The sequence below is a fragment of the Coffea eugenioides genome, chromosome 4 (genome assembly GCF_003713205.1).
Source record: "Coffea eugenioides isolate CCC68of chromosome 4, Ceug_1.0, whole genome shotgun sequence".
Taxonomy (NCBI): domain Eukaryota; kingdom Viridiplantae; phylum Streptophyta; class Magnoliopsida; order Gentianales; family Rubiaceae; genus Coffea; species Coffea eugenioides.
Genome location: NC_040038.1, coordinates 9,807,771 through 9,830,897, shown reverse-complemented (window position 1 = coordinate 9,830,897; position 23,127 = coordinate 9,807,771). Strand labels below are relative to the sequence as shown.

The following is a 23,127-nucleotide window of genomic DNA, read 5'->3' as shown; positions in this document are numbered from 1 at the left end:
TTACAAGGGCTTATAAGCATAACCGCGTAGGAAAAGAAATGTACAAAGTAGCTGAGTTCGAGTAGAAATTTGATTCCATCAAGTCACGTTAAAGTTCTAATTCTTGTATGTTCAATTGAAGCACCAACAAGATTTTCCCAGTCGCTGATAATCCCTGCAGTTTCAGCCAGGTGGTATTGGTTTAGGCCCTTTATGGTTTATTTTTCCCCCCAGAGAAGTAGCAAACTTGCTCTAGAATCAATAATATTTTGCTGTGTGCTCGTACAATTGCTTTGGACTACATTTTCAAGTGTTCATTGCTTTGACAGCTACAAGCAAATCCATTGGCAAGTAAGTAACTCCCCCCTTTGTAATCCGATTGAATCAGATAGCGTCGAGTGAGAGCCTATAATTTGCCTTCAATTTGATCAAAGGGGAAGGTGAGATCTAATCCATGAAACTAAAATCCCAAGGCAGTAATTAAACATTCAACCTTTGACCAATCCAACAAAATAAAAATCCACATCGGGAACTAAGGGCAGTGTACATTTAAGATAGTACTGTGACATCCGTAAGTGTGAGTTTTACATGTCAGGCGTAAGTGTGAGTTTTACACGTCAGGCTGTTCGTATTAGTTGCAATGAACCGGCTATGCTAAGGAAACAATGGACGAATAAGGGTACAAGTATCAAACCTGTAACAACCAGTGCAACAGAAATCAAGCGCCAAAACTGAAGCAGTAGCCACCAACGTTCATCATATCCTTCCCTCTAATCATCGAAATTCTCTCCACAGCAAAACAATCTGCATTTCACTGACCAAAATGATCTGCATTATCAACTAGCGGTAGTGGGAGAGTGCCATGAAAAATAAGTGAACATGGCAGTTTCACTTCTGCAGCCTGTAAAAGAACAGGTAGTTCATTTTCCCGACCATCCAAATCTCATGCAGCGTTGTCAAAGCCTGATACGCAGAAGTCAACCAATGAACTCAATCTCTTGGAACTGTGCAAAGCAGACCATGTCCTGGATTATGTTCCAAAGGATACATAGTGGTAGCTTTTGCATATTTTTGATGCTCAATTACTGCACTTCTTATGCTCAAATCCCTTGTAGCCTTTCTTGATGATTGCTTCTTGATAATGGAACACCCAGAGAGTGGATCTCCAGATCCTGCCCCAACCCTCCTATTCACATGAGCAATATGCTGAATTACAGAACTGCTGCAATAACTAGTTTGAAAGCATTTGATTTGTAATGAAAGAAGTAGAGAAACAAGAGGGTATAGGCATTCAAAGAGATCCAACTGAGTTCCATGGTTGATAGCATTAAACCTAATGTAACTAGAGAAAATGGTGAAAGAAGGGAAATATAATAAGGATCCTTGGCACATAATACAGAGCATACGCCCTAAACCAGTAACAAACTTTCCGTTGTCAGCACCCCTAGTATATTGAAAGTATTAGCACAGACCTTGTCAGACAAATAGCAAAAGGCCCGTAGAGAGCCATTTAACAAGAAAAATGCTGATGCCTTCCATCATTTTCTTCCAACAAGTCCTAAAACTATGAAAGATAGAAGAAAAGGTTCAACTGCAAAAACTAACCATAGAGATGATAAAGAGAAGGAAACAACTGAAAGTTAGGTTACCTCAATAGTTTCTCTGATGCAATTCTGGCAGCAAGTATTAATCTACGGTCTGGTACCCACTTCACAGCACGATTAGGATCGGCACGCATTGGTGAATGAATTCTGATAAGCTTACATAAAAAAAAAATGGAAGTGATCAACAAAGGAATATCCTCGAGAAACACACATTAAAGCATGACAAAGTGATAGATATGATTCTGGTAATCATGTTCATCTTCCAAGCAAGCAGTTTTCCCTGGAGAATGATTCACTTTGCCCAGTGTTGTTTGGCATTCACGCATTTTAATTCACAGACCACACACTATTGGCAAAGGTAAACAGAATAACTACATATGATACATATATGAAGTCTATATTGCAAAAGCTTGAAAATTAAAACATATCTCAAATCAGTTTGATTGTCTTAAGGCAATTCTTTACTTGGAGGGAAAAGAACTCGAATTTAGAAAGATAAAGAATCTATAGACTTACTCCCAGACATTCCATCATTTGGTAATAAGCCCTGCCCTGGAGAGGAGTATGACCTTGTCGAGACTCGGAGAAATATCGCGTCCTAAAATGAAGTTTGATATACTCATGAGTTAATACTATCTTACGATTGTTAAAAATCAATGAACTACCAAATTCCACTCTTACAAGTGTCTCAGTCACAACATACCACTCTTTATAGCCAGGATCAACAGTAAAACCATACATGTCTACACTATCACAGATGGAGAGTGCAAATTCGAGTGCCTTCAGCCCTGTACCTTTTGCTGCTGAACCAAAGGATGCACCCAACATGAGATATATTGGGTTGAGAATTGGAACTTCCTATAGATCACAAAAACCGAAAAAACTGAGAGCATATTAGGGCGTAACAGGACAAGGGGCAAAGTCCATGACGTCAAGTTATTGACTGCTATACTTTTCTCATCAAGCAAGTTGTTAACATGATATGAATTTGGAAGGATAGGTTCCAAGAAAAAAAAAGGACCAGCGAAAGAGGATTCCAACAAAATAAACATGAAAATGGACAATTATATTATCAAAAGTTAATTGATCATATGTGAAAACTAGCCTTTCCATTCGTATCCCTCTCCTTAAAAGAATTATTCCATTTAAAAATGCAAAATTAGATAAGAGAAATTAAAAATGCAATCCATTCATCCACCTTGTACAAATGCAGAAATTAATGTACACAAACATCTCGTTGTGTGACTTTCACTGTTCTTTATAATCTGTAAGATTGGCATCTTAAAGACACTTTAACTTTACAGTCATGATATCAAACATATTCCAATCATAAAAAATTTCCAGAGGGCAAAACATCAAATCCATAATGTCAAATAGCTTTATCATTTTCTAGGGCATCTTTCAGAAGGTTACTTCCTCAGAAAACCTGAGTCCTTTTAAGATATAAACCACTTCAACAAACAATTGGTAGTCAATACCATCATTGTCAAGATTCTCATAATTGAAGAACTTGACATTCGTCTTCTTTTAGGTAGCACAGCTGCCATCGTTATTCTCAAGCTTATTAGTTCTCATAACAAGAACAGCACCTTTACTCAAAGTGTATTTATTAATCAGTCACATGCATTAGTCCCACACATACACTTAAATATAATTAGTCACATCACAATCGCATGCCATTTGTCCCATACATAAATTATTCCTCATGTGACATCAGACCCCTAAAGTTTAAAAGATAAACAGCATTCCTCCATCCAAATCCACCTCCACAGATGACAACTCCAATGTTATTTATATTAGAAAGTCAAACCAGAAGTTGTTTTAATTGAAAGAGAAAATGTACAAACCCGAATCATTTTGTTCATGATGTCATGTATCGTTGTTTTGATTATGAGAACCTCCTTTCCTCTCTCTGCATGGTCAAAATCTTTAGTTAGTTGCAAATAGCAGAGGGAAAAAAAAACAAAAAGGCCCGTGCAGAGAGCAGAACAAAGTAAATACCATATAATTCTGCGACTTTATCAAGGGCTTTGGCAGATCCTCTATTCAGAAGACGAAATGTACTTTTTGTACCCACATATTCTGTAAAGTTCTGCAGATCAACAACAATAGAATGTATTAGCTAGCACTTTATTAACCAGTTGACAACACAAAAATACCAACAAAAGTGGATAAAATCCACAAGGTAGCTGTACAAACCTGGATTGGGGCTCCATTCTCCCTGACAACAGCATCATAACCATCGATTTCCTTGCCAAATTTGGTCTTCAATAGATCTCCAGAATTACCAATGACAGCACAGCTGCCAAACTGCCTTGGCAAATAGGGCGGTCTTTCAGGAAGCACCAAAGAAAGTTTCTCCCCACAGAGTGTTCTATTTGCACATTGATTTCTGTGACAGAAGACATGAAGAAATTGGAGTTTACATGACCAGCATAACACAAAAAGCATTATTTACCCATACGACAAGGTATATAATGTTGAATAAGCACTTGCAGAGGAACTTGAAGTTTTCCATCATGATCTAACCTTCCTATTAATTTCTAATTGTTCCATTCCAAAGGTTAGAGATTCGCTAAACTTATATCTTGTTAGGTAAGAAAGAACCGGGAAAGTATGATCCTTTAACAGATTTTACAAGCATTACTGGAGAGAACAGAATACAAGCATCTTATGAAGTTCCAAGGGAAGATCAGAATAATTTCATGCTATTGATGCAACTATAAATGTTTTTTATTGCTAAATCAAATTAATTGCTTGAAGGTAGTTTTACATCCATGCACACTCAATAATACATATATCTACACCACTCATTTTCATTCCTAATGACATATTACAATTGCTACAACATTGAAGAACAGCAACACCACTTTAGATTGATATCCATGTCTAATCACCATATTTCTTTCCTTGACTTGCTGGTTATCCTTCTATAAGTTCGATAATCTAAAGATACTTACAAAAGAATTCCTTTGTTGATCCTCCGCCAGGCATACTCCTTCCATCCATTCGGTAAAGCATCAATGAACTCTCTCGTAAGTATTGTGCTGCTGTTCCTAACCTGAGCAAGTCATCTCACTAAATAACAAATAAATGGTAGCACATAAATAGCACTCCAAACAATCTAAATAAAACATCTTTTAGGTCAACTTGACAAGGATAAGCCAAAGAACATAGGAAAAAAAAATTGACTTTTAAGCTAAAGGAGTTAATTGATACACTTGGAAAATAATGGTGAGTAACAATCTTAATGGTTCAAAAGCTGAAGAAATTATAAGCCGAATGCTCCCAATATGATTTTCATGCAGTTGTGACTAGTCCTATAACTAAAGAAAACAGAAAATTTAGTGTAACTTTTGGGTAAGAGTTGACTATCTTCAAGAACACTGAGATGGGCTAGTTTTTTATCTGCATGTTATGTTCCTTTTCCATGTTGTACTGCATCAACGTTTTATAGAATTGTAGGAATTCTCGCCAGTTAAAAGTAACTTAAGAGGGTTTTGTGCACTCTTCCAGTTGTCGCTTGTAAAGTATTACAGTCATATGCTCATCTTGACCTTTTCCCCGTGACATATCTCCGTAAGTGATTAATTGTGCATGTTCTGAAAGGACTCTATAATGATTTCAAAGCTTGTATCTGAGAAACAACACAGAAAAATGAATCACAGACAATTACGCATAAATACTGACCTGTTCCCATGTAGCCACAGCTTCACATAAATTAAACTCAAATGACAAGCCTTCAAGTTCCCCTGTTTTTGGATCTTTCTGTTCAATTATCCATCAAAAAGCCAAAATTAGCTACCAAGATAGCATATCAAACTACAACAAATTCAGTTTCCGTTCTTTCTGCAGTAGGCACTGTTTCCGTATATACAAATACAAAACTATCTCGTCGAGGTCTTATAAAAAATTTAGTGCCCTTAAGATAGGATCATGGAGCTGTCTTGTCACTGTCAAAACTTTTTCAGTTACAGTATAGCTGAACTCCGAAGAGACCATGCACTGAAAATATCCAAGGATCGGACGAAAGATAGACAATTGTTAGCAAAATGAAGGGACCTACCCATTTGGGAAGAGTGTCACTAGGAAATCTTAGTGTAACATCACAGTAACCCCTGCCACTGAGAGCTTCTAATCCTAATCCATTAGCACTCTGCATGGACAATTAGTCTGATGAGTAAATCGAAGAGGCATTATTTGATAGTTAGAAGATAGCAAGAAAGCATATTTTAGGCATTTTCCAAGTTCTCCACAGAAACATAAGGGCAAAAATTGCTAACTCAAGTTTAGAAAACCCAAAAAACAATGGATATCCAACCATGATCTTACATCAACACCACGTGGATCTGGGAGTATACACACACACACACATACATATACATACATACATACATATATACACATACATACATACATATATATATATATGCATGTGTGTGTGTGTATTTATATATGTAGATCCTATCTACCAAATTTTAAATCTGTCAAAAACAATGAGAGATTGGCACCACAAGCCAGGCTTTTTTCAGAGTTGGTTATACTGATGAAATTTTCCAAGCAGATCTTTTCAGATTTAAATCATGCATATACCATTTCAATTAAAGATATTTTTCTAACTTATCTGGTTTTATCCATTTCTGGATCATTACACACTATCTTTTTCAAGACCATCTTTTTATTCTACAATAAAACATTTCCATTATGTGTTTTTTAACCATATTTGGCAATATTTACTTCTCCCCTGATCCTAGGAACATAGTTTTTCTACATAGGATACAATATCAGTTACTTATGCATTCAAACTTAAACTCTGAGAAACTTAGGACAGGTTCGAGTATTTCATGTCCACAAAAGCTTAAAAGATGTAATAACTCATGAAAATATCATCAGTATACATTGACCACAGGCCAAATATTAAAGCTACGGAAATTAAAAGGCATTGAGCTAAAGAACAACAAAGATGCTCATGGTGTATGTTGAGAAAATGCAAATCACTTGATCAATGACCAAAAGCTACAAAGTGTGAAATTAAGGAACAAAAAATCTATATTGAAGCATAAAATCAATGACCAAACAACAGACATATCAGAGCATGAAATCAAAGAACAAGAAAGATACACATTGTGTACAATTGAAAAACAAAATCAACTTGGAAATCCAAAAAAGACTGACAAAATTCTCACTCAAGCAATGGTAGATATGCAATTACTATGTAGATGTATACTTCTGTATACACAAATGCATGTTCATACACATGATAAGCTCTACTACTTCAACTCATAAATCATAGAAAACACAACAAAATCTCCCAACAACAATAGAATACGACTGCAGCATCAAAGTTTCTTCCTGTTTCCTATTTAAGCTTTTTCCACAAGCCAAGACCATTATTTGCCATGGTCGATTCCAGTTCCCAGAAATTTAGTCTTTATATCCCAGCCAAATAGAATTTAACAACACTCCCCACAAAAACACAAAAAGAAGGACGAAAAACACGAAAATTTTAAAAATAAAAAATAAGACTTTATCAAATAAGAAGCTAACAGCCTAATAGACTGAGTAAACTTGCGTTCCTAGAACTTTTAATTAAAAAAGAAGAAGAAGAACTAACCACACATTTCTGGAATGTAGTTCGCAAATTGCGTAAAGCCTCCACATCCTTGTCCGACAGATGAATTGCAGCATCTGTATCCATCCATTTACACAGAAATTAATCACCAATTAAAAAACATAAATTAAGAAAGCGAACCACAGAGAGGATCATTCATTGAGTACTTTGGAAGGAGACGCCATTGATGTAGATAAGGCCATTGAAGTAGATAAGAATAGCCGCCAATCCAGAAGCTAAAGCTATAGCAAACGCAAATCTTAACAGCTTCATCACAGTTCACTAGCCCTAATTTCACTGTTCTTTTCGATATTTCCTATCCTTCTGTCTATATACACAACACGTATGTATTGATCTGTGGAGACGTGCGTATGAATTTATAACTAAAGAGAGCATTAGCACTGACGGAAGTTCAGATGAGTCCTGCAGCCGTTTAGTTGCCGGCGGTGGTGCTGTGACCCAGCACAGACAGCTGAGGAAAGAAGCCGAGGGATTGAAGTCTGAGTTCCCCAGGGAGCAGAGAAACGCAGTAGATCTCAAGGGGGAGAGATCGGTCGAGAAGAATTCGGACTTAAGAGAAGAAGCGTGTAAGCGAGTGTTAGCTACAAAGCGCTTCTCAGCATGGGTCCTTGAAGGAGTGAGCTAAAACCACTTGGTCTATATTTTGGTTTTTTTTTTTTGGCCTTTTTCTTTTCCCTACTAGAAAATTAAATTTTAGGTCCAAAAGCGGACCGAACATCCCAAAAAAAAAATTTAATAAAATGGAACATTGCCAGCCGACGTGGCACCATCACATCCACAAAACGGATTTCAAGTGGGCCCCGTTCCTGATTTGCTTCACTCCATTCGACCACTAGAAGAATAACATGGGAAAAAGAAGTGAAAAATATCGACAAAATATATAGAATAAGGTTCAAACTGCTTGTGCTTTGACGCCTGCTTCTGCTGCTGTCATCAGAGCTCCCCGGCTGCAGCTCGTCCGATCAAATAAAAGTTTGAAGGTTTTGCCGTTGTACCAGAGAGGCGCTGGTCGCATTCACGCTTCTTTGTCAACTGCAGCGCCTTTGTCATCAGCCAAGCCAGATGACCTTGTGGCCTCCATTCTTTCCAAGGTTTGTGCTATGATAGTGTATAATTTATTCAATTTCTTTGTCTTAGTTTAAAGGATGAATTGGCATTCTTGGGCTGTATTTGTTTTTTCTTTCTTTTTTGCTCAATAATTTGCAGAGTTGATTTGGTTAATTGAGTTTTGGCCACTGCTTGGAGATTTTATAGCGTATGGTCATTTTCTTTAGGTAGTTGTATGAATATATGGATTATGAATTTGTCAAAGATGGTTTAATACTTCAATCTCAAGGATGGGGAATAAGAAGAGGAAAAAAGAAGAAAAGGAAGAAGGAAATGGAAATGTATCGCTTTAAAAAAAATTCTTTATTTTGGAAACTTACCTAAATTCACTTCAGGATTAGCACAGTCTTGCGCAAGATTGAATTTTTAGATCCAGGGTTGAATATAAGACTAATGGTTCTATTAGAATTTTAGATTAGTTTAGTGCAGGAAAATTTTTTTTTGAATGCTACTAAAAGTTCATTGTCTTGTATTTGATTGATTTTAATCAAATAAGAATTAAAGTGTATTATGCATGGTGGATATTTGAATGAATATCGATATCAGTGTTTTTGTGACAGAACTATTTTCCTCTGTTTACTACAATTAAACATTCTGCAGTTGCTCATTATGAGGTCAATACAAGTCTTATTACATGATAGGTTATGCAAACAGACAGGGGTGTATTGCTGACGAGGAATGAGCATGATAAAGTTGCTGAAGTAGCGCGTGATTTGCAGCAGTATTGTGTGGATGAGCCAGTAAAATGCCCTCTTATTTTCGGAGGTAAATGATCCTTGTTGATGTGTTATTTGTACGAACAGCTGATGTATGTCCTCTGTTGTATGGTATTCATGCATTTACAGGTGCCACTTGTCCATTTAGTTGGTTTGGATTCTGATGCATATTTTACTATTATTATTGTAGCAGTAGGAAAATAAATAAGCAAAAAGAATTTAATTTTGATATTTTCTGATTAAGAATGTAACATTTGAATGTGCAAATAATGAGCCAAGTTCTTTGCAGAGTGGAATGTTGTGTATTGTTCGAACCCTACATCACCAGGAGGAGGCTATAGGAGTGCAATTGGCCGCTTATTCTTCAAAACAAAAGAAATGATTCAGGTTGTTGAAGCTCCTGATATAGTGAGAAACAAAGTGTCCTTCTCACTTCTAGGGCTTGTTGACGGGGGGGTCTCTTTAGAAGGTAATAAACTTGGTTTACTCTTCAATTTTGTGTCTTCCTCCTTATCTGTGCTAACTCTGGAAACTTTTTTATTGGATCTTTATACAGGGTTTCTTCCGAAGAAGTATTTTAACATTCTTGAGCATGTTACATTCAGTCATTGCAATGTTGTGTTCATGCTCAGTTTCACATGCATTTAGAGTGAAGCTTCTACTATTACGTTTCAAGTTGTATGATAGGACACCCTTGCCATGAATTTTTGATGGTTGTTTAAAAGGCCTATACAGACACAGAAATGCACCACTGTCATAAACTTGAATTTAAGCTTTTGAGTCATAGTTGAGGCTCATTGGTTGGGTAATTACAATATTTGAGCTGGTTTTATGCGAAATCGCAGGATAAGAGCGATATAGTTGTTTGAGAAAGTACCTTAAAGACTGCTAGGATGTGGAGAATATACATAACCTGGCCCACGTTAGATACCTAGGATATATTTTTGTGGCATTTAACAATTCGCATGACTTACTATTCTAGGAAGCTTGCTTCTTGTTGCTTTTAAGCTGGTGGTATAGTAGTGCTTCCTAATATTGGTTCCCATATCACCTTTATATTGTGTTCTTACTACAGCCGTTACACTACTTTAAATATTACATTATGTCCAAATTTTCCAATATTAGCCCCTAATAGTGTTTAAGTGTACTTCTGTTGTCGAGGAATTGGATTTCTTTTTTCTTTTTTTTTTTTTCAATTTTCCTACCCCTCCCCACACCCTTCCACCCCCAACTGCCAGGCAGAAGTTAGCATCCTGTTTCTGCAGTCCTGTCATGCCTCAGCCAGTGCAGTGGCAAATTTGAATTGCAGGAATTGATTAATGCACATTAATATAATCAGAAAATGGATGGAACAGAAAATTCTGGTGAATGTGTGATGCATATATGCTAAACAAGTAAAAAGGGATGCTCATAGTCTAAGGTCAATTACAACTTAGACCTACTCCATTGTTACATATAAGCTCCAATTTCTTCTGCAGCCAAGTTGATTTTAAAAATTTTTTTTGTCACTAACAGGTGTAGATGATAACTGCACATAAACTTGGCATCCGAATAAGCTAAAAATCCTGTGTAAAAGTATGCTTGAGACAGGCTTGCTGAAGTCAGAGATATAGTGACTCAAGCCTGTGAATAAGAGGTGTAGATGATGCTTGCACCTAAACTTGGCATCCGACTAAGCTTACAATTTTGTGCATTTTTATGGTTGAGACAGGCTTTCTTAAGCCAGAGATGTATTGACTCGAGCCTGTGCTTGTAACAGTTGAAGAAAATTTGGCTCTTAGCTCCAGTTTGCACCTTTATGGGGCATTGTAGATGGTATTTTGTCTGTCCCCATCCTGTATTCCCGCCCCCAGCCCATCCCAAAACAAAGAAAGATTATTCATGGACCCCAGGTGGCAGTTGCAGGATTGCACCTCTTTGTCATTTTAGCTTTTCTTTTCCAAAGATGCTTAACATTATCATCTGTACTAAGGAAACTGCCATGTCATTCAGTAGTTAACAACGATTAAGCTTTTTGTTGGTGCTAGTAAATGACAATGGGATTTATTACTAGTTATAACTGACTGCACTTGTTAGGCTGCTCCTCTTTCTATGCTGCTTTGCAATCCATCCATTTATCCAACTAAATTTTCGTCTCATATGCAGGGAAACTCAATGTCCTGGATGAAAAGTGGATACAAGTGGTATTTGATGCACCTGAACTTAAGTTTGGAGGACTAGAGTTTCGGTATGGTGGTCAGAGTGAGGTAAAGCTAGAAATCACATACATAGATGAGAAGATTAGGTTGGGAAAAGGCTCTAGGGGTTCTCTATTTGTCTTCCAAAGACGCAAATAACCACAACAAAACAATCAACTTGCTGTAAATTAGTACTTTGACGTTGTGGACCCCACACAAATGATGAAGTTGATTCACCTAGAAAGTAAAGAACAAGCAAGTAGCAGATATGTTTTCGAGCTACTATTGTACTGAAGAACTTTTTACTTGATTCAACAAAATAATAATGTATGTGTTGTAACAAAATTCTAAACTGGATGCAGCCTAACCAGAAAATTGAGTATATCTTACCTGATCAAAGGTAGGGAATCTCTGCGGAAAGACAGCGTTCATTAAGCCAGGATCGACTATTAGTGTCCTTAAGATGTGCATAACAGGATTTGGACACTCCGTTGAGAGGTATGGTGATCTTTTGGCTGTCCCTGATGTTTTGCTAAGGTAAAAAAAAAAGGACACAGAAATCTGTCAGTAATCCAGTTCTTTGTTTGACAAGTGATGTGGAATAGTCTTCATAATGAATAGATCATTGAGCATGGGCTAAAATGCTGTTTGTTCTCTTGTACATCTGAGGTTACCTCCTTGAACGATCAATTTGTGTCAAACTGCATAGGAAGTATCTTGACATATTGAGATTACTTCTTTTAACACCTCGAAGGTAAAGCTTGCAAAATAATCTGGAAACTAATCTTCCTTCTGACGAGGCAACTACTGATCCTGTTAGGATCAATTGATGTGGATTGACAAAAGTTTGATTTCTCTTGGGATGAAAAGGTAACTTGAACTCAAACTCTCATTACTCTTGCATCCTTTGCTTATGGTCATTTAACAAAACGTTACATGGCTTTTGCCCATTCGCTAAACCGGAACATTGGGGGGTTGTTTTTCTTTTTCTTACTCCAGCCAGGTGAATGATAACCTAGATCAAGTCTTAAAAGAATATGTATATATATAAAAAAAAAAAAATCAAAGGAATATCCAACGTAAAAAGCTTGTTAGAAAAGCCTCTGGGCCATTCTCCTGATTGGTTTTATAAGTAGCAAGGAGTAGAAGCAAAAACTTGGCATGTTTGTTCCACGCCTTAATGCCACGAAATTGGGTGGTCCAGAGATGGCTTTACTACCCCATTTGTCCCTCCCTAAAGGACTGAAAGCTCTCGATAACAGTCCCATCCAGACATATTAATTCCTCCTCCCTCCTCCGGGGTCGAATAGGTTCTTCACCTGCCCACAACAAGGTATGGTCCCTAACCCTAACTCATAATATCCAAATCAATCAGTCAAACTCTTTACAGATATTTTTTCCTCTCCCATATAATATGTACTTTTGCCATTGAAAAATGAATGTCTTCTTTGATTTTCATATGTATATATCAATAAAATTTTCAAGTCTTTGAGAAAACCCTGATCTACTAAATCAATGTAATAAGATATGCACCTCTATAGTATTCCCTGATGATCATCCTTTCTTTTTTTTTTTTTGATAAAAAGAGAATTTTCATTACCAGGAAATCGTCCAATAGCAAATGATTGATAAAAGTAGGGAAGGAATTCTAAAGGGATTCAACAAAATCAGAAGATTTGGCATAAAGAGTCATGAATTCATGAGGGACTTCATTTGCACCCCTTGAAACCCAATTTACAATAACAGAGCCACTGTATGCTAAACATATGCGAATGTCATGAATCAAAGTTTTATCATCTTGATCAAACTAATTTGGGATTAAGCCAAAGATTACTTTATGAGCGTTAGTTGAGATCCAATTATTCATCAGGATTGGTCGCTGAATTTGGTCTTGTACCAACAGAAGAGAACACAATACAATGCACTAGAGCATGGCGTGTAGCTTTCAAAGTTGTACCACCTTCGACAAGTCGGCAAATTGGACAACGCCGCTTGTAGCTAATGTTTCGTTGGTAAACATATTGTGATTGATGACAATCTATTTTGTTCCTATCGCCGATTTGAGTTTCATTAACTGTACATGAGTACATTCAGTTGATGTAATTTAATGTCCTCTAGATATTTTTGTTAGAATTAAGTTGATTCCACTATTTTTTTTTGTTTTAAATTATTTTTTTCTAACAGGGTAGAGGTGGATTTAAGAAGCGGAAAAGCAGAAGGTGAAGAGGTGATTTTTGGTGGATAGATGGACCGACCTAAATCAGACCTCTCTGAGATGAAGTGAGGGGTATCCTCGTGTCCGAAGTGGATGGCGGGGCTTCTCCCCTGGTATCACTCCGACGATTAAGTTAGTATGAGAACGAGAAAGATAATAGTATATGAGAATGAACAGTGTGCTTACTTGTTGGGAGTGTGTGGGGTATTTATAGAACGAGAGTGGAGGGCAGGACGGAGGTCTTATGCCGGTGGGACCCATGTCCTGCCATTACGGCTCTGCTCCCTGTCAGGCGGCCTGGCTCTGACACTGTAGCCTTCTGGGTATGATGGCGGAGAGTATGGTGCAGGTGCCATTAAGTGCCTCCAGTGCTTTTCAGATAAAGCACTGGTCCCAGGTGATGTCAGGTGGCTTGACATCATCAGCGTGCAGCTGAGGTGGAGGTGCCGAGGTCACCTGCACGGTAGACTAGGGATCCGGCCGGGCTTAAGGGATAACCCCGAGACGCGGACGAGCTCTGATGAGGGACGAGGTGAGTTCACCTCGGGCATGCGGGATGGCCGAGGTGAGCCTCCTCAATAAGCCCCCCAAGCCTCGGGAGCTCCGGGCTAGGGGGGTTCCGAGGCTTCCTTGTGTCGAAGTCGTAGAAAGTCGGAGTCCCGAAACTGCCCCGGAAGATGCGGGGACGTGACACGTGGGCGTGTCAGTTGAAGGGACGTGGTCACTGGTAACCGTCGCGTCATGAAGTAGTGGGACGTTTCGTGCAGGGTGTCAGCCGAAAGGACGGGGCATTAATGAGGAGAGAGGGAGGCACGACGTTCTGAGTTCGAACGTGGCCGTCCTTTCGCATTCTTGCCGCCTCTTCATATTCCGCCCAAACCCTTATAAATAGGGGGGCCCCCTCACTGCACTTCTCACACCTTTCATTTTCATTTGAGATTTGCAAGTTCACGAGCGTAGCCGAGGTCAGTTCTTTCAGCCGAGGTCGGTCTAGTAGCCGAGATCAAAGCCGAGGTCATCCACTTCGTCCAACTCCGTAGGCAATAGTAAGTATTCTTCTTCTTTCTTACCTCATCTTTCACCCATGGCCAAAACAGCTAAGACCCACAAAGAAACCGTGACACCGAGTTATCGAACCGAGGTGAGGCCGGATCCTATAGAAGTGACGACGTCCAGCTCTGATGGGTCGATGCCGAGCTCTGGGGAAGGATCCACCGAGGAGGTCCGCGAGGAGGTTGACGTCGAATTGGAGTCATCCGAGATGAGCGATGGTGGCTCCGAAGTGGCCTATGATGAGGAACTCGGCGTCGAGATACCACACGACGAGGACGCACTGGAGCCTGTCGCTCCCGAAGATACATCCAACATCGACTTCGGCAAGATGCCGAAGTTTAGAAGTCGAATCGGAAGAGATAGGGTCGTGAAGGTGATAAACAAGTACCCTTTCCGGTCGGGGTACGAGATCACACCGCCCGGGGTGGATGACTCAGCCGAGAAGCCCCCCATTGGCATGGTGGCCATCTATGTCCAACAGTTGGAGGCCGGGCTGAGGATGCCTACGTCGAGGTTCTTCAGGGATCTGCTCCGTCACTTCGGCGTGAGGATTACCCAACTCGCCCCGAATGCGATCCGCATCATTATTGGGTTCGAGATGCTGTGCCGACATCAGGAGGTGACTCCGTCTGTCGACCTCTTCCGCCGATGCTATACCCTCAAGGCGCACGGGACAGACAAGGGATGGTTCTATGTTGGCAATCGGAACAATGCCATTCCGAAGTTGGTGGTCGGCGCTCCCAGCTCAATCAAGAATTGGAAGCGCGACTACTTCTTTGTGTCCGAGGTGGACTTCCCCAGGGGCTTTTGGTGGAGGCCAATCAAAGCGAAGGCCGATCCCTCTGCTGGGGATGCCAAGGAGGAGGACTTCCAGAAGCTGATGGGGTCGGGACTTCGGATATACAGTCTGGACTACCCCGAAGCCGTGCTGGTTGACGGGGGAATTAGCCGAGCTTTGATCCCTCCTGACAAGACTCCCTTCACCTCCACTAAACTTAAGATACCTTGTAATTTTCTTTCATAGCTTTGATTTCACTTCGGCTAAGGCACATGATAATATTTGCTCTTTGTGCAGTGACCAAATTGTCCGACATCATCACGTCGAGCTCAGGTGCCGAAGTGGCGAAGAGGTCGAAGAGGAAGAGTTCGGGCGAGACATCGGCGCCCCCGCCCAAGAAGAAAACACAAGGGCAGCCTCCCAAGACGTCGGCCAAGGAGACCACCCCCACCACGGCAGCTCAGAGCAGTTCGGCTGCTGCTGCCACAGGGTCCACTTCGGTACCAGAGGGGGTGCCACTAGGGGTGACCACGGCACTTCCACCTCAACATGGCCGAAGCAAACAGCTGAAAGCTCCGGTCAACGCGGTGACGGCGACTTCGCTCTGGAACCGGTACCATAGCCCCCCAGTGTATTCTGGGAAGGATAAGTCTCACTCCGGCGGGCAGTGGTGTCCGGATTGGTCGCTCAAGGTCAACGACCGATGCTCGAATCCTCGGGTCGCCCAAGACCTGGTGATGCAGTCCACTCTGCCAAGAGACTTGGACTTCACAAGGAAGCTGACCCCGGCCGAGATGCTCCAAAGCGTTATGGTGACCACGGCCTCCAGAACAGCCTTTGTGGCCGAGATGGCACATCGGTACTGCGAGTTGCTCGAGGAGCAGGACACCGGCAAGCTGCAAGATCAGATTGTCAAGTTGAAGAAGAAGCTGGTGGTGTCTGAATCTGAGAAATCCGAGCTTCAGAGGCAGCTCAAGGAGGCCGAGGCTAAAGGGGAGGAGGCCGAGATCACAACCAACAGTCTGAGGTCCGCTCTTGAGGAAGAGCAGAAGAGGGCCGAGGAGGCGAAGAAGAATCACGAACAATCCCTTGATAGCGCGAGGACCTCGGCCGTCGAGGATTTCCGGAGGTCCGAGACCTTCATTGGGGATCTCGGCCAGCTGACAAGGCCATCCTTCATGCTGGGCTTCACTTCGGCCATAGACCAGGCCGCAGCTCATCTGCCCTCCGAGGCTTTGGAGTCATTGAGGAACAGTGCTCACTATAACGAGGACTCCACGGAGCTGTGCGATCGGATGGCCGAAGGCATCCGAGCCGGGAGGAACCTGGCCGAGGTTCAAAACGAGTTCAACAAATGGCTGTCTGAACTCGACGAAGCGTTCGAGGAGGAAAGAGGAGAAGAAGCCGATGTAGGCCTCGGCGAAGGGACGGGTGAAGTGCCTGGAGGGAACATCGGCGAAGAGCATGGAGAAGAGCTTCACCCCGGTGGAGAGGAGGCCGGAGAGAAGGCTGCCCAGGAGGGAGCCGAAAAGGGGAATGGAGCCGAGACAGGGGTCTAGGCTCGTGGGTCTTAAAGGGGTGGCCGAGGTGGAGAGCGCTTAGTAGCACTCCGACCTCGGCCTTGTATTTTTTGTAACGCTCCTTTGTTGAATGAAAGTTTATTTCTTTTCACCTCCGCACTTTAATTTCTTGCTTTGACTTCGTCTGTTTTGACTTCGTCCCTTGCTTGTCCCCCCTTATTTTTTAATAACGTGAAACCGATGTTGAAAAATAATGTAAGATCCGAAGTCATATCTTGATTAAAAATTCAAGCACAATACATTTTGAGGTTCTCGGCGTGCCAAGACCTCGGCACTAGTGAGCCATCTCGGTAGCTCAGTTTACAATATCCCTTGAGATCAGACTCCACAACTCGGTAAGGGCCTTCCCACTTCGGGCATAGTTTCCCTTGCGGTTCAGCTCGGCTGACTGAGTTTTTCCTCAGAACCAAGTCTCCAGGCTGGAATCGACGGTGCCTGACACGGGCATTGTAGTAGTGTGCCACTGTGCTCTTGTAGGAAGCTATCCGGGCTGAGGCGAGGTCCCTTCGCTCATCGACGAGGTCGAGATCCAACTGCCTTTCTTCGTCGTTAACCTCGGCTGCGAGCCGAGGGCTGGGGGTAAGGATCTCGGCAGGGATGACAGCCTCGGCTCCGTATGTTAAAGAGAAGGGGGTCTCTTGCGTGGCCGACCTCGGCGTGGTCCGATAAGACCAAAGGACACTAGGGAGTTCTTCGACCCAAGATGTTCCAGCTTGGTGTAGTCGAGTCTTGAGGCCATGCAAGAGAGTTCGGTTGAAGTTTTCTGCTTGGCCGTTGGCTTGGGGGTGGCCTACCGAAGTGAAATGTTGTTTGATGCCAAGGTTTGTGCACCAAGTTTTAAAGGGGTTCTCGGCAAATTGCCTCCCATTATCCGAGATGATTACCTGTGGTATGCCGAAGCGGCAGACGATGCATTTCCAAAAGAATTTTTGAATTACCAGCCCGGTGATGGTCCTTAGTGGCTCGGCTTCAACCCATTTGGTGAAGTAATCCACAGCGGTTACCAGGAAGGTATGGCCCCCGACGGCTCTGGGGAAAGGACCTATGATGTCTGTCCCCCATTGCTCGAATGGCCAGGGTGAAGTGATGGGAACCATGAAGTTGGCGGGCTGGTGATACTCGGGCGCGTGGACTTGGCAGGAATGGCAGCCGAGAACGAGGTTCTGGGCGTCTTGTCGAACCGAGGGCCAGAAATATCCAAGAAGCAGAGCCTTCTTGGCTAGCATTCTGTGGCCGACGTGAGCTTCACACAAGCCCTCGTGGATCTCTTGAAGGACGTGGCGTCCTGTCTCGGGAGTGACACACCTCAGCCATGGGCCGAGGTAGGAACGTTTGTACAGCTCTCCATCGCGGAGAGCGTACCGAGCCGCCTTGCGTTGTATTTTTCTCGCCTCGGCTCGGTCTTCAGGGAGGACTCCTTGACCCAAGAAAAGGATGAACGGGGTCATCCATGATTCTTCAGAGTGCACGGGGCAGGCCACCTCTCCCACGTATCCTGGTTCACTCAGGACTTCCACTAAGACAGTTTTGTTGAGGTCAGAGAATGACGTAGAAGCCAGCCGGGATAAGGCGTCGGCTCGCTTATTCTGGGAACGGGGTATTCTTTGGATTTCGAAGGACTCGAAGTACGCCGTGAGTTGGTGTACTTTGGAGAGGTATCGTTGCATGGTCTCATCCTTGGCCTCATACTCACCAAGGACTTGGCGTACGACGAGTTGGGAGTCACTGCGGACGTGGATTTGTTGTGCGCCGAGCCTTCGGGCCAGCTGAAATCCAGCGATTAAGGCCTCGTACTCGGCTTCATTATTGGTGGCTGGGAAGCCAAAGCGGAGGGCGTAAGAGCACACTTCTCCCTGAGGTCCTTCCAGGAGAAGTCCAGCTCCGCTACCGTCCCCATTAGAGGATCCATCCACATACAATGTCCACAGGGATGGGGTGCTCACCCCGGCAAGGGAAAAGGTGGACTCTGGACCTTCCGTGAAGGTGAGCTCGGCCAAGAAGTCGGCTAAGGCTTGAGCTTTTATGGCGGTGCGCGGCTCATACGACAGGTCGTACTCCCCTAACTCGACGGCCCACTTAGTGAGGCGCCCGGAGGCCTCGGGTCGAACCAGTATCTGTCGGAGAGGCTGGTCGGTCCGGACGGATATGGGATGAGCCAAGAAATAGGGCTTCAGCCGCCGAGCGGCGTGAACTAGCCCCAGCACCAGTTTTTCCACCTAAGTGTATCGGGTCTCCGGTCCGCGGAGAGCTCGGCTGACATAGTAGACGGGCACTTGGGTGCCCTCATCCCGGATAAGAACAGCGCTGACGGCCTCATCGGCTGCGGAGAGGTAGAGGTAGAGCTTCTCCTCGGGCCGAGGTGAAGCGAGAGTGGGTAGGTGATGGAGGTATTGCTTCAGTTTGTCGAAAGCAGCCTGGCACTCTTCCGTCCAGGCAAACTGATCAGCCTTCTTGAGCACCTTAAAGAAGGGCAGAGCTTTCTCAGCTGATTGGGACAGGAAGCGATTCAGCGCGGCCAGGCGTCCATTTAGCCGTTGGACTTCTCGGATGTTCCGAGGTGGAGACATGTCCTGAATGGCTTTCACCTTGTCGGGGTTGGCCTCGATTCCCCGGTGGGAAACCAGATACCCCAAGAATTTTCCCGAGGTGACGCCGAAGACGCACTTCTTGGGATTCAGCTTCATCCTCGAGTCTCGCAGGACACCAAAGACTTCCCTCACGTCTGACAGAAAGGATGAAGTGGCGAGGCTTTTAACGAGGATGTCATCCACATAGGCCTCCACATTGCGGCCGATCTGATTCTGGAAGAGTCGGTTGATCAGCCTTTGGTAGGTCGCCCCGGCGTTCTTTAGCCCGAAGGGCATGGTAGTGTAACAATAAGTACCTCGGTCGGTGTAGAACGCCGTTTTCTCTTGGTCCTCCTCACTCATTCCTATTTGATGATACCCTTTGAAGGCATCTAGGAAGCAGAGGATTTCATACCCCATCGCCGCGTCGACGAGGGCGTCTATCCTTGGCAGAGGATAGCAATCTTTGGGGCAGGCCTTGTTGAGGTCGGTGAAGTCGACACACATTCTCCATCCCCCGGTGTCCTTTTTTACCATGACTGGATTGGACAGCCAGGTGGGATATTGGACCTCGTGGATCATCTTGGCCGGCAAGAGCTTGTCGACCTCATCCGATATGGCTTGGCTACGTTCGGGGCCGAAGTGCCTTCGTTTCTGTCGCACAGGTCGGGCCTGCGGGTAAACGTTGAGTTGGTGAGTCATGAGCTCGGGTGGCACTCCGACCACTTCATCCGCGGACCACGCGAAGACGTCTCGGTGGTCTTTGATCAGGGAGATCATTTCTTCTTTCAGGGGTGGGGGGAGTCCCGCCCCTACCTGGACCACTTGGTCAGGTTTCGCTTCATCCACGACCACTAGTTCCACCTCATCCCCGGGCTCCAGCCTGTTGGGCTCTTCTGCCTTCTGAGGGTCGATACAGTCTATGGAGAGGACCGCTGGCCCCTTTTCCTCTGACCTCGGTGAGGGTCGGGGGGTGACTGCTGCTTGAATGGTGGCGAGGTAGCACTCCCGGGCGGCGCCCACATCGCTGCTCACCTCGGCCACCCCCGCAGATGTTGGGAATTTAAAGCTCAGGTGGTAGGTGGAGTATACGGCTCTCAAGGCGTTGAGCGTGGGCCGGCCTATCAGCATATTGTAGGGGGAGTCTGCTTTGACCACCGCAAAACTGACAGGCACAGTTCGGCAGCGTGGATGACGCCCGATTGTTACCATCAGGGTCAACATGCCCTCCGGGTGGACGACGTGTCCCCCGAATCCCACGAGAGGAGTTCTGACAGGAGTGAGTTGCTCCCTGGTCAGCTTCAAACTTTCGAAAGTTCGGTAGTACAAGACGTCTACCGAGCTTCCGGGGTCAACATAGACCTTTTTGACTACGTAGTTGTTGGTGAGGACTTCAATCACAAGAGCCTCGTGATTGCTGGAGGCCGCAGGAACGGGGTCAGCGGGACCGTAGGTGATGACCTCGGACAGCCGAGAGCTCGGCTCGGCCACCTCCATCTCGGCCTGGCGGTAGGTCCGCTTCCGGGAGTTCTGGCTGTCTCCTCCCGTTGGTCCTCCCGCGATGGTGTTGATCACCCCGGCGATGTTGGGGCCGTAGCCCGGTGAGCCATCGCGTGGGGGCTGCTTGTCCTCCCTACGGTCTTCGGGACCACGGCAATGCATGTTCGTGTCCCGTCGGTCGTCGCGGCGAGGGCCCCGGTTCTCCCGGTGGGATACGCTTCGGTTGAAGCCTCCATCCTTGCGGACGAATTGCTTCAGGTATCCTTGCCGGATCAAATTTTCGATTTCCCGCTTCAGGTCATTGCAGTCTTCAGTCTCGTGCCCTACATCACGGTGGTAGGCACAGTAGAGGTTCGAGTTCCTCTTATCTCTCCTCCCCGGAATTTCGGGGGGGTTGCGGCCGAGGTGATTCTGCCTCATCACAGCCAGGACGTGGGTCCGGCTCGAATTGAGGGGCGTCAGCTCGGCGTCCGAGGTGGACGATCTGCCTTTCACGATCCGGTCGAAGACACTTCGGCGGTCTCGGGGTTGGTTTGAAGTGCCACTTGGGCCTGGTTCACCTCGGCCAGTGTCTTTCCTCCTCCGGGGATCTTGCCCCGTACGAGATGCTTGGGCTTCTAGCTTCATGCGATTTACATCTTCACTTCGGATTCCCTGGTCCACTCTTTCCCAGAGCTCCCGGAGTGTACGGGGGTACTGCCGATGGATTTCGGTGTTAAAGATCCCTGCTACTAACCCGTTGGTGAAGGCAGCAATAGTTACCTGCTCGTTCTGGTCAGGTATCTGTACATTCTCCTCGTTGAACCTTTGGGCGTACGAGCGAAGTGACTCGCTCTGACCCTATTGCAGGTTCAAGAGGTAAGCTGAAGTCTTTGTTATTGGTCGAGACGACACAAAGCGGTGGATGAACCGGTCTATCAGCTCATCCAGGGAGGAAATGCTCCCCGGTTCTAAACTCCAGAACCACTTCCGGGCGGTCCCGTGCAGGAAGATGGGGAAAGCCCGACAGATCACGGCGTCGGGGACGCAGTAGAGTCGGAATGCGGAGATGAAGGCACGGAGGTGATCCTCGGGGTCACCTCGGCCGTCATAGATGTGCAAATTTGGAAGCTTAAAGTTTGGGGGCACCATCTCCCCATTGATGTCATCAGTGAAGGGCGGAGCCCTCATGTAGTCAGTAGCTAGGCCCCCTGGGCGCCGAGGTGGATCCTCGGCGCGTTTCCCTAGCAGTCCTCGGGAAAATGCCCGGGAGATGGAGGCAATCTTAGAGGTCGCCTTGGAGGAGACGCGCCTGGAGGTACTCCGAGAGAGGCGCCCCTCGTCGGAGTCTTCTCCTGAGGGCACTTCAGGAGACTTCGTCGGCCTTCTCTTGGAAGACTCGGCCTTTCCTTTCCCCTGTCTTTTGAGGTACCTTCCTAGCTCCTCAAAAATGTTAGGGTTGTCTGATACGAACTCGGCCATCTTGGCGATGGCGTCTTCATTATGGGGTTGGGTCCTTTGGGACCCTGGCTCTTCAGAGATGTGCTCTTGCTGGGCTCCCGAGGTCTGCCCAGCCCCAGTTGAGGGAACTCTTCCGCTTCTAGAGCGCGTGGATCTCATTTTGATAATAGCAGTCTCTTTCCCACAGACGGCGCCAATTGAAGAGGTGATTTTTTGTGGATAGATGGACCGACCTAAATCAGACCTCTCTGAGATGAAGTGAGGGGTATCCTCGTGTCCGAAGTGGATGGCGGGGCTTCTCCCCTGGTATCACTCCGACGATTAAGTTAGTATGAGAACGAGAAAGATAATAGTATATGAGAATGAACAGTGTGTCTTACTTGTTGGGAGTGTGTGGGGTATTTATAGAGTGAGAGTGGAGGGCAGGACGGAGGTCTTATGCCGGTGGGACCCATGTCCTGCCATTACGGCTCTGCTCCCTGTCAGATGACCTGACTCTGACACTGTAGCCGCCCGGACAGGGTGACGGGGAGTCCTTTGCAGTAGCCATTAAGTGCAACAGTGCTTTTCAGATAAAGCACACTGGTCCCGGGTGATGTCAGGTGTCCTGACATCATTAGCGTGCAGCTGAAGTGAAGGTGCCGAGGTCACCTACCCGGTAGACTAGGGATTTAGCCGAGCTTAGGGGATATGCCCGAGACGCGGATGAGCTCTGATGAAGGACGAGGTGAGTTCACCTCGGGCATGAAGGATGGCCGAGGTGAGCATCCTGATGTGAT

The 23,127-nt window shown here is 44.8% G+C and overlaps 3 protein-coding genes across 3 annotated transcripts; 1 reads left to right on the top strand and 2 right to left on the bottom strand.

Moving 5' to 3' along the window:
- Window positions 1–436: 436 nt before the first annotated feature.
- Window positions 437–7,782, bottom strand: LOC113767562 (sialyltransferase-like protein 2). Its single transcript, XM_027311699.1, has 12 exons — window positions 7,362–7,782; window positions 7,198–7,271; window positions 5,650–5,739; window positions 5,274–5,351; window positions 4,544–4,644; window positions 3,783–3,975; window positions 3,585–3,675; window positions 3,431–3,495; window positions 2,287–2,441; window positions 2,100–2,181; window positions 1,629–1,738; window positions 437–1,165 (listed from the first exon to the last, which is right to left on the bottom strand). Exons 1-12 carry the CDS (start codon window positions 7,465–7,467, stop codon window positions 970–972), a joined length of 1,341 nt encoding a protein of 446 aa, XP_027167500.1. The 5' UTR covers window positions 7,468–7,782; the 3' UTR covers window positions 437–969.
- On the top strand, window positions 7,611–11,650 carry LOC113768978 (probable plastid-lipid-associated protein 8, chloroplastic). The gene is made up of 5 exons (XM_027313473.1): window positions 7,611–7,625; window positions 8,100–8,306; window positions 8,964–9,087; window positions 9,328–9,507; window positions 11,184–11,650. The coding sequence occupies exons 1-5, from the start codon at window positions 7,611–7,613 to the stop codon at window positions 11,372–11,374; spliced, it is 717 nt and encodes a 238-aa protein (XP_027169274.1). The 3' UTR covers window positions 11,375–11,650.
- A 5,418-nt stretch (window positions 11,651–17,068) lies between these two features.
- LOC113768977 lies at window positions 17,069–22,369 on the bottom strand. The gene is made up of 3 exons (XM_027313472.1): window positions 21,803–22,369; window positions 19,100–21,748; window positions 17,069–18,967 (listed from the first exon to the last, which is right to left on the bottom strand). Exons 1-3 carry the CDS (start codon window positions 22,367–22,369, stop codon window positions 17,069–17,071), a joined length of 5,115 nt encoding a protein of 1,704 aa, XP_027169273.1.
- Window positions 22,370–23,127: the final 758 nt, after the last annotated feature.

Bases quoted from the DNA above. Each gene is read 5' to 3' on its own strand.
- LOC113767562 (XM_027311699.1), bottom strand. From the start codon at position 7,467: ATGAAGCTGTTAAGATTTGCGTTTGCTATAGCTTTAGCTTCTGGATTG. The intron at 1,739-2,099 runs GTAAGTCTATAG...TTTTTATGTAAG, and splicing joins AAATGATGGAATGTCTGGGA to CTTATCAGAATTCATTCACC. The intron at 1,166-1,628 runs GTAACCTAACTT...TCATGTGAATAG, and splicing joins GCATCAGAGAAACTATTGAG to GAGGGTTGGGGCAGGATCTG.
- LOC113768978 (XM_027313473.1), top strand. The intron at 8,307-8,963 runs GTTTGTGCTATG...ATTACATGATAG, and splicing joins TGGCCTCCATTCTTTCCAAG to GTTATGCAAACAGACAGGGG. The intron at 9,088-9,327 runs GTAAATGATCCT...AGTTCTTTGCAG, and splicing joins ATGCCCTCTTATTTTCGGAG to AGTGGAATGTTGTGTATTGT.
- LOC113768977 (XM_027313472.1), bottom strand. From the start codon at position 22,369: ATGGCCGAGTTCGTATCAGACAACCCTAACATTTTTGAGGAGCTAGGA. The intron at 21,749-21,802 runs GTGTCGTCTCGA...AACCTGCAATAG, and splicing joins ACCGGTTCATCCACCGCTTT to GGTCAGAGCGAGTCACTTCG. The intron at 18,968-19,099 runs GTCAGCCGAGCT...CGGACCGACCAG, and splicing joins CCCAAGTGCCCGTCTACTAT to CCTCTCCGACAGATACTGGT.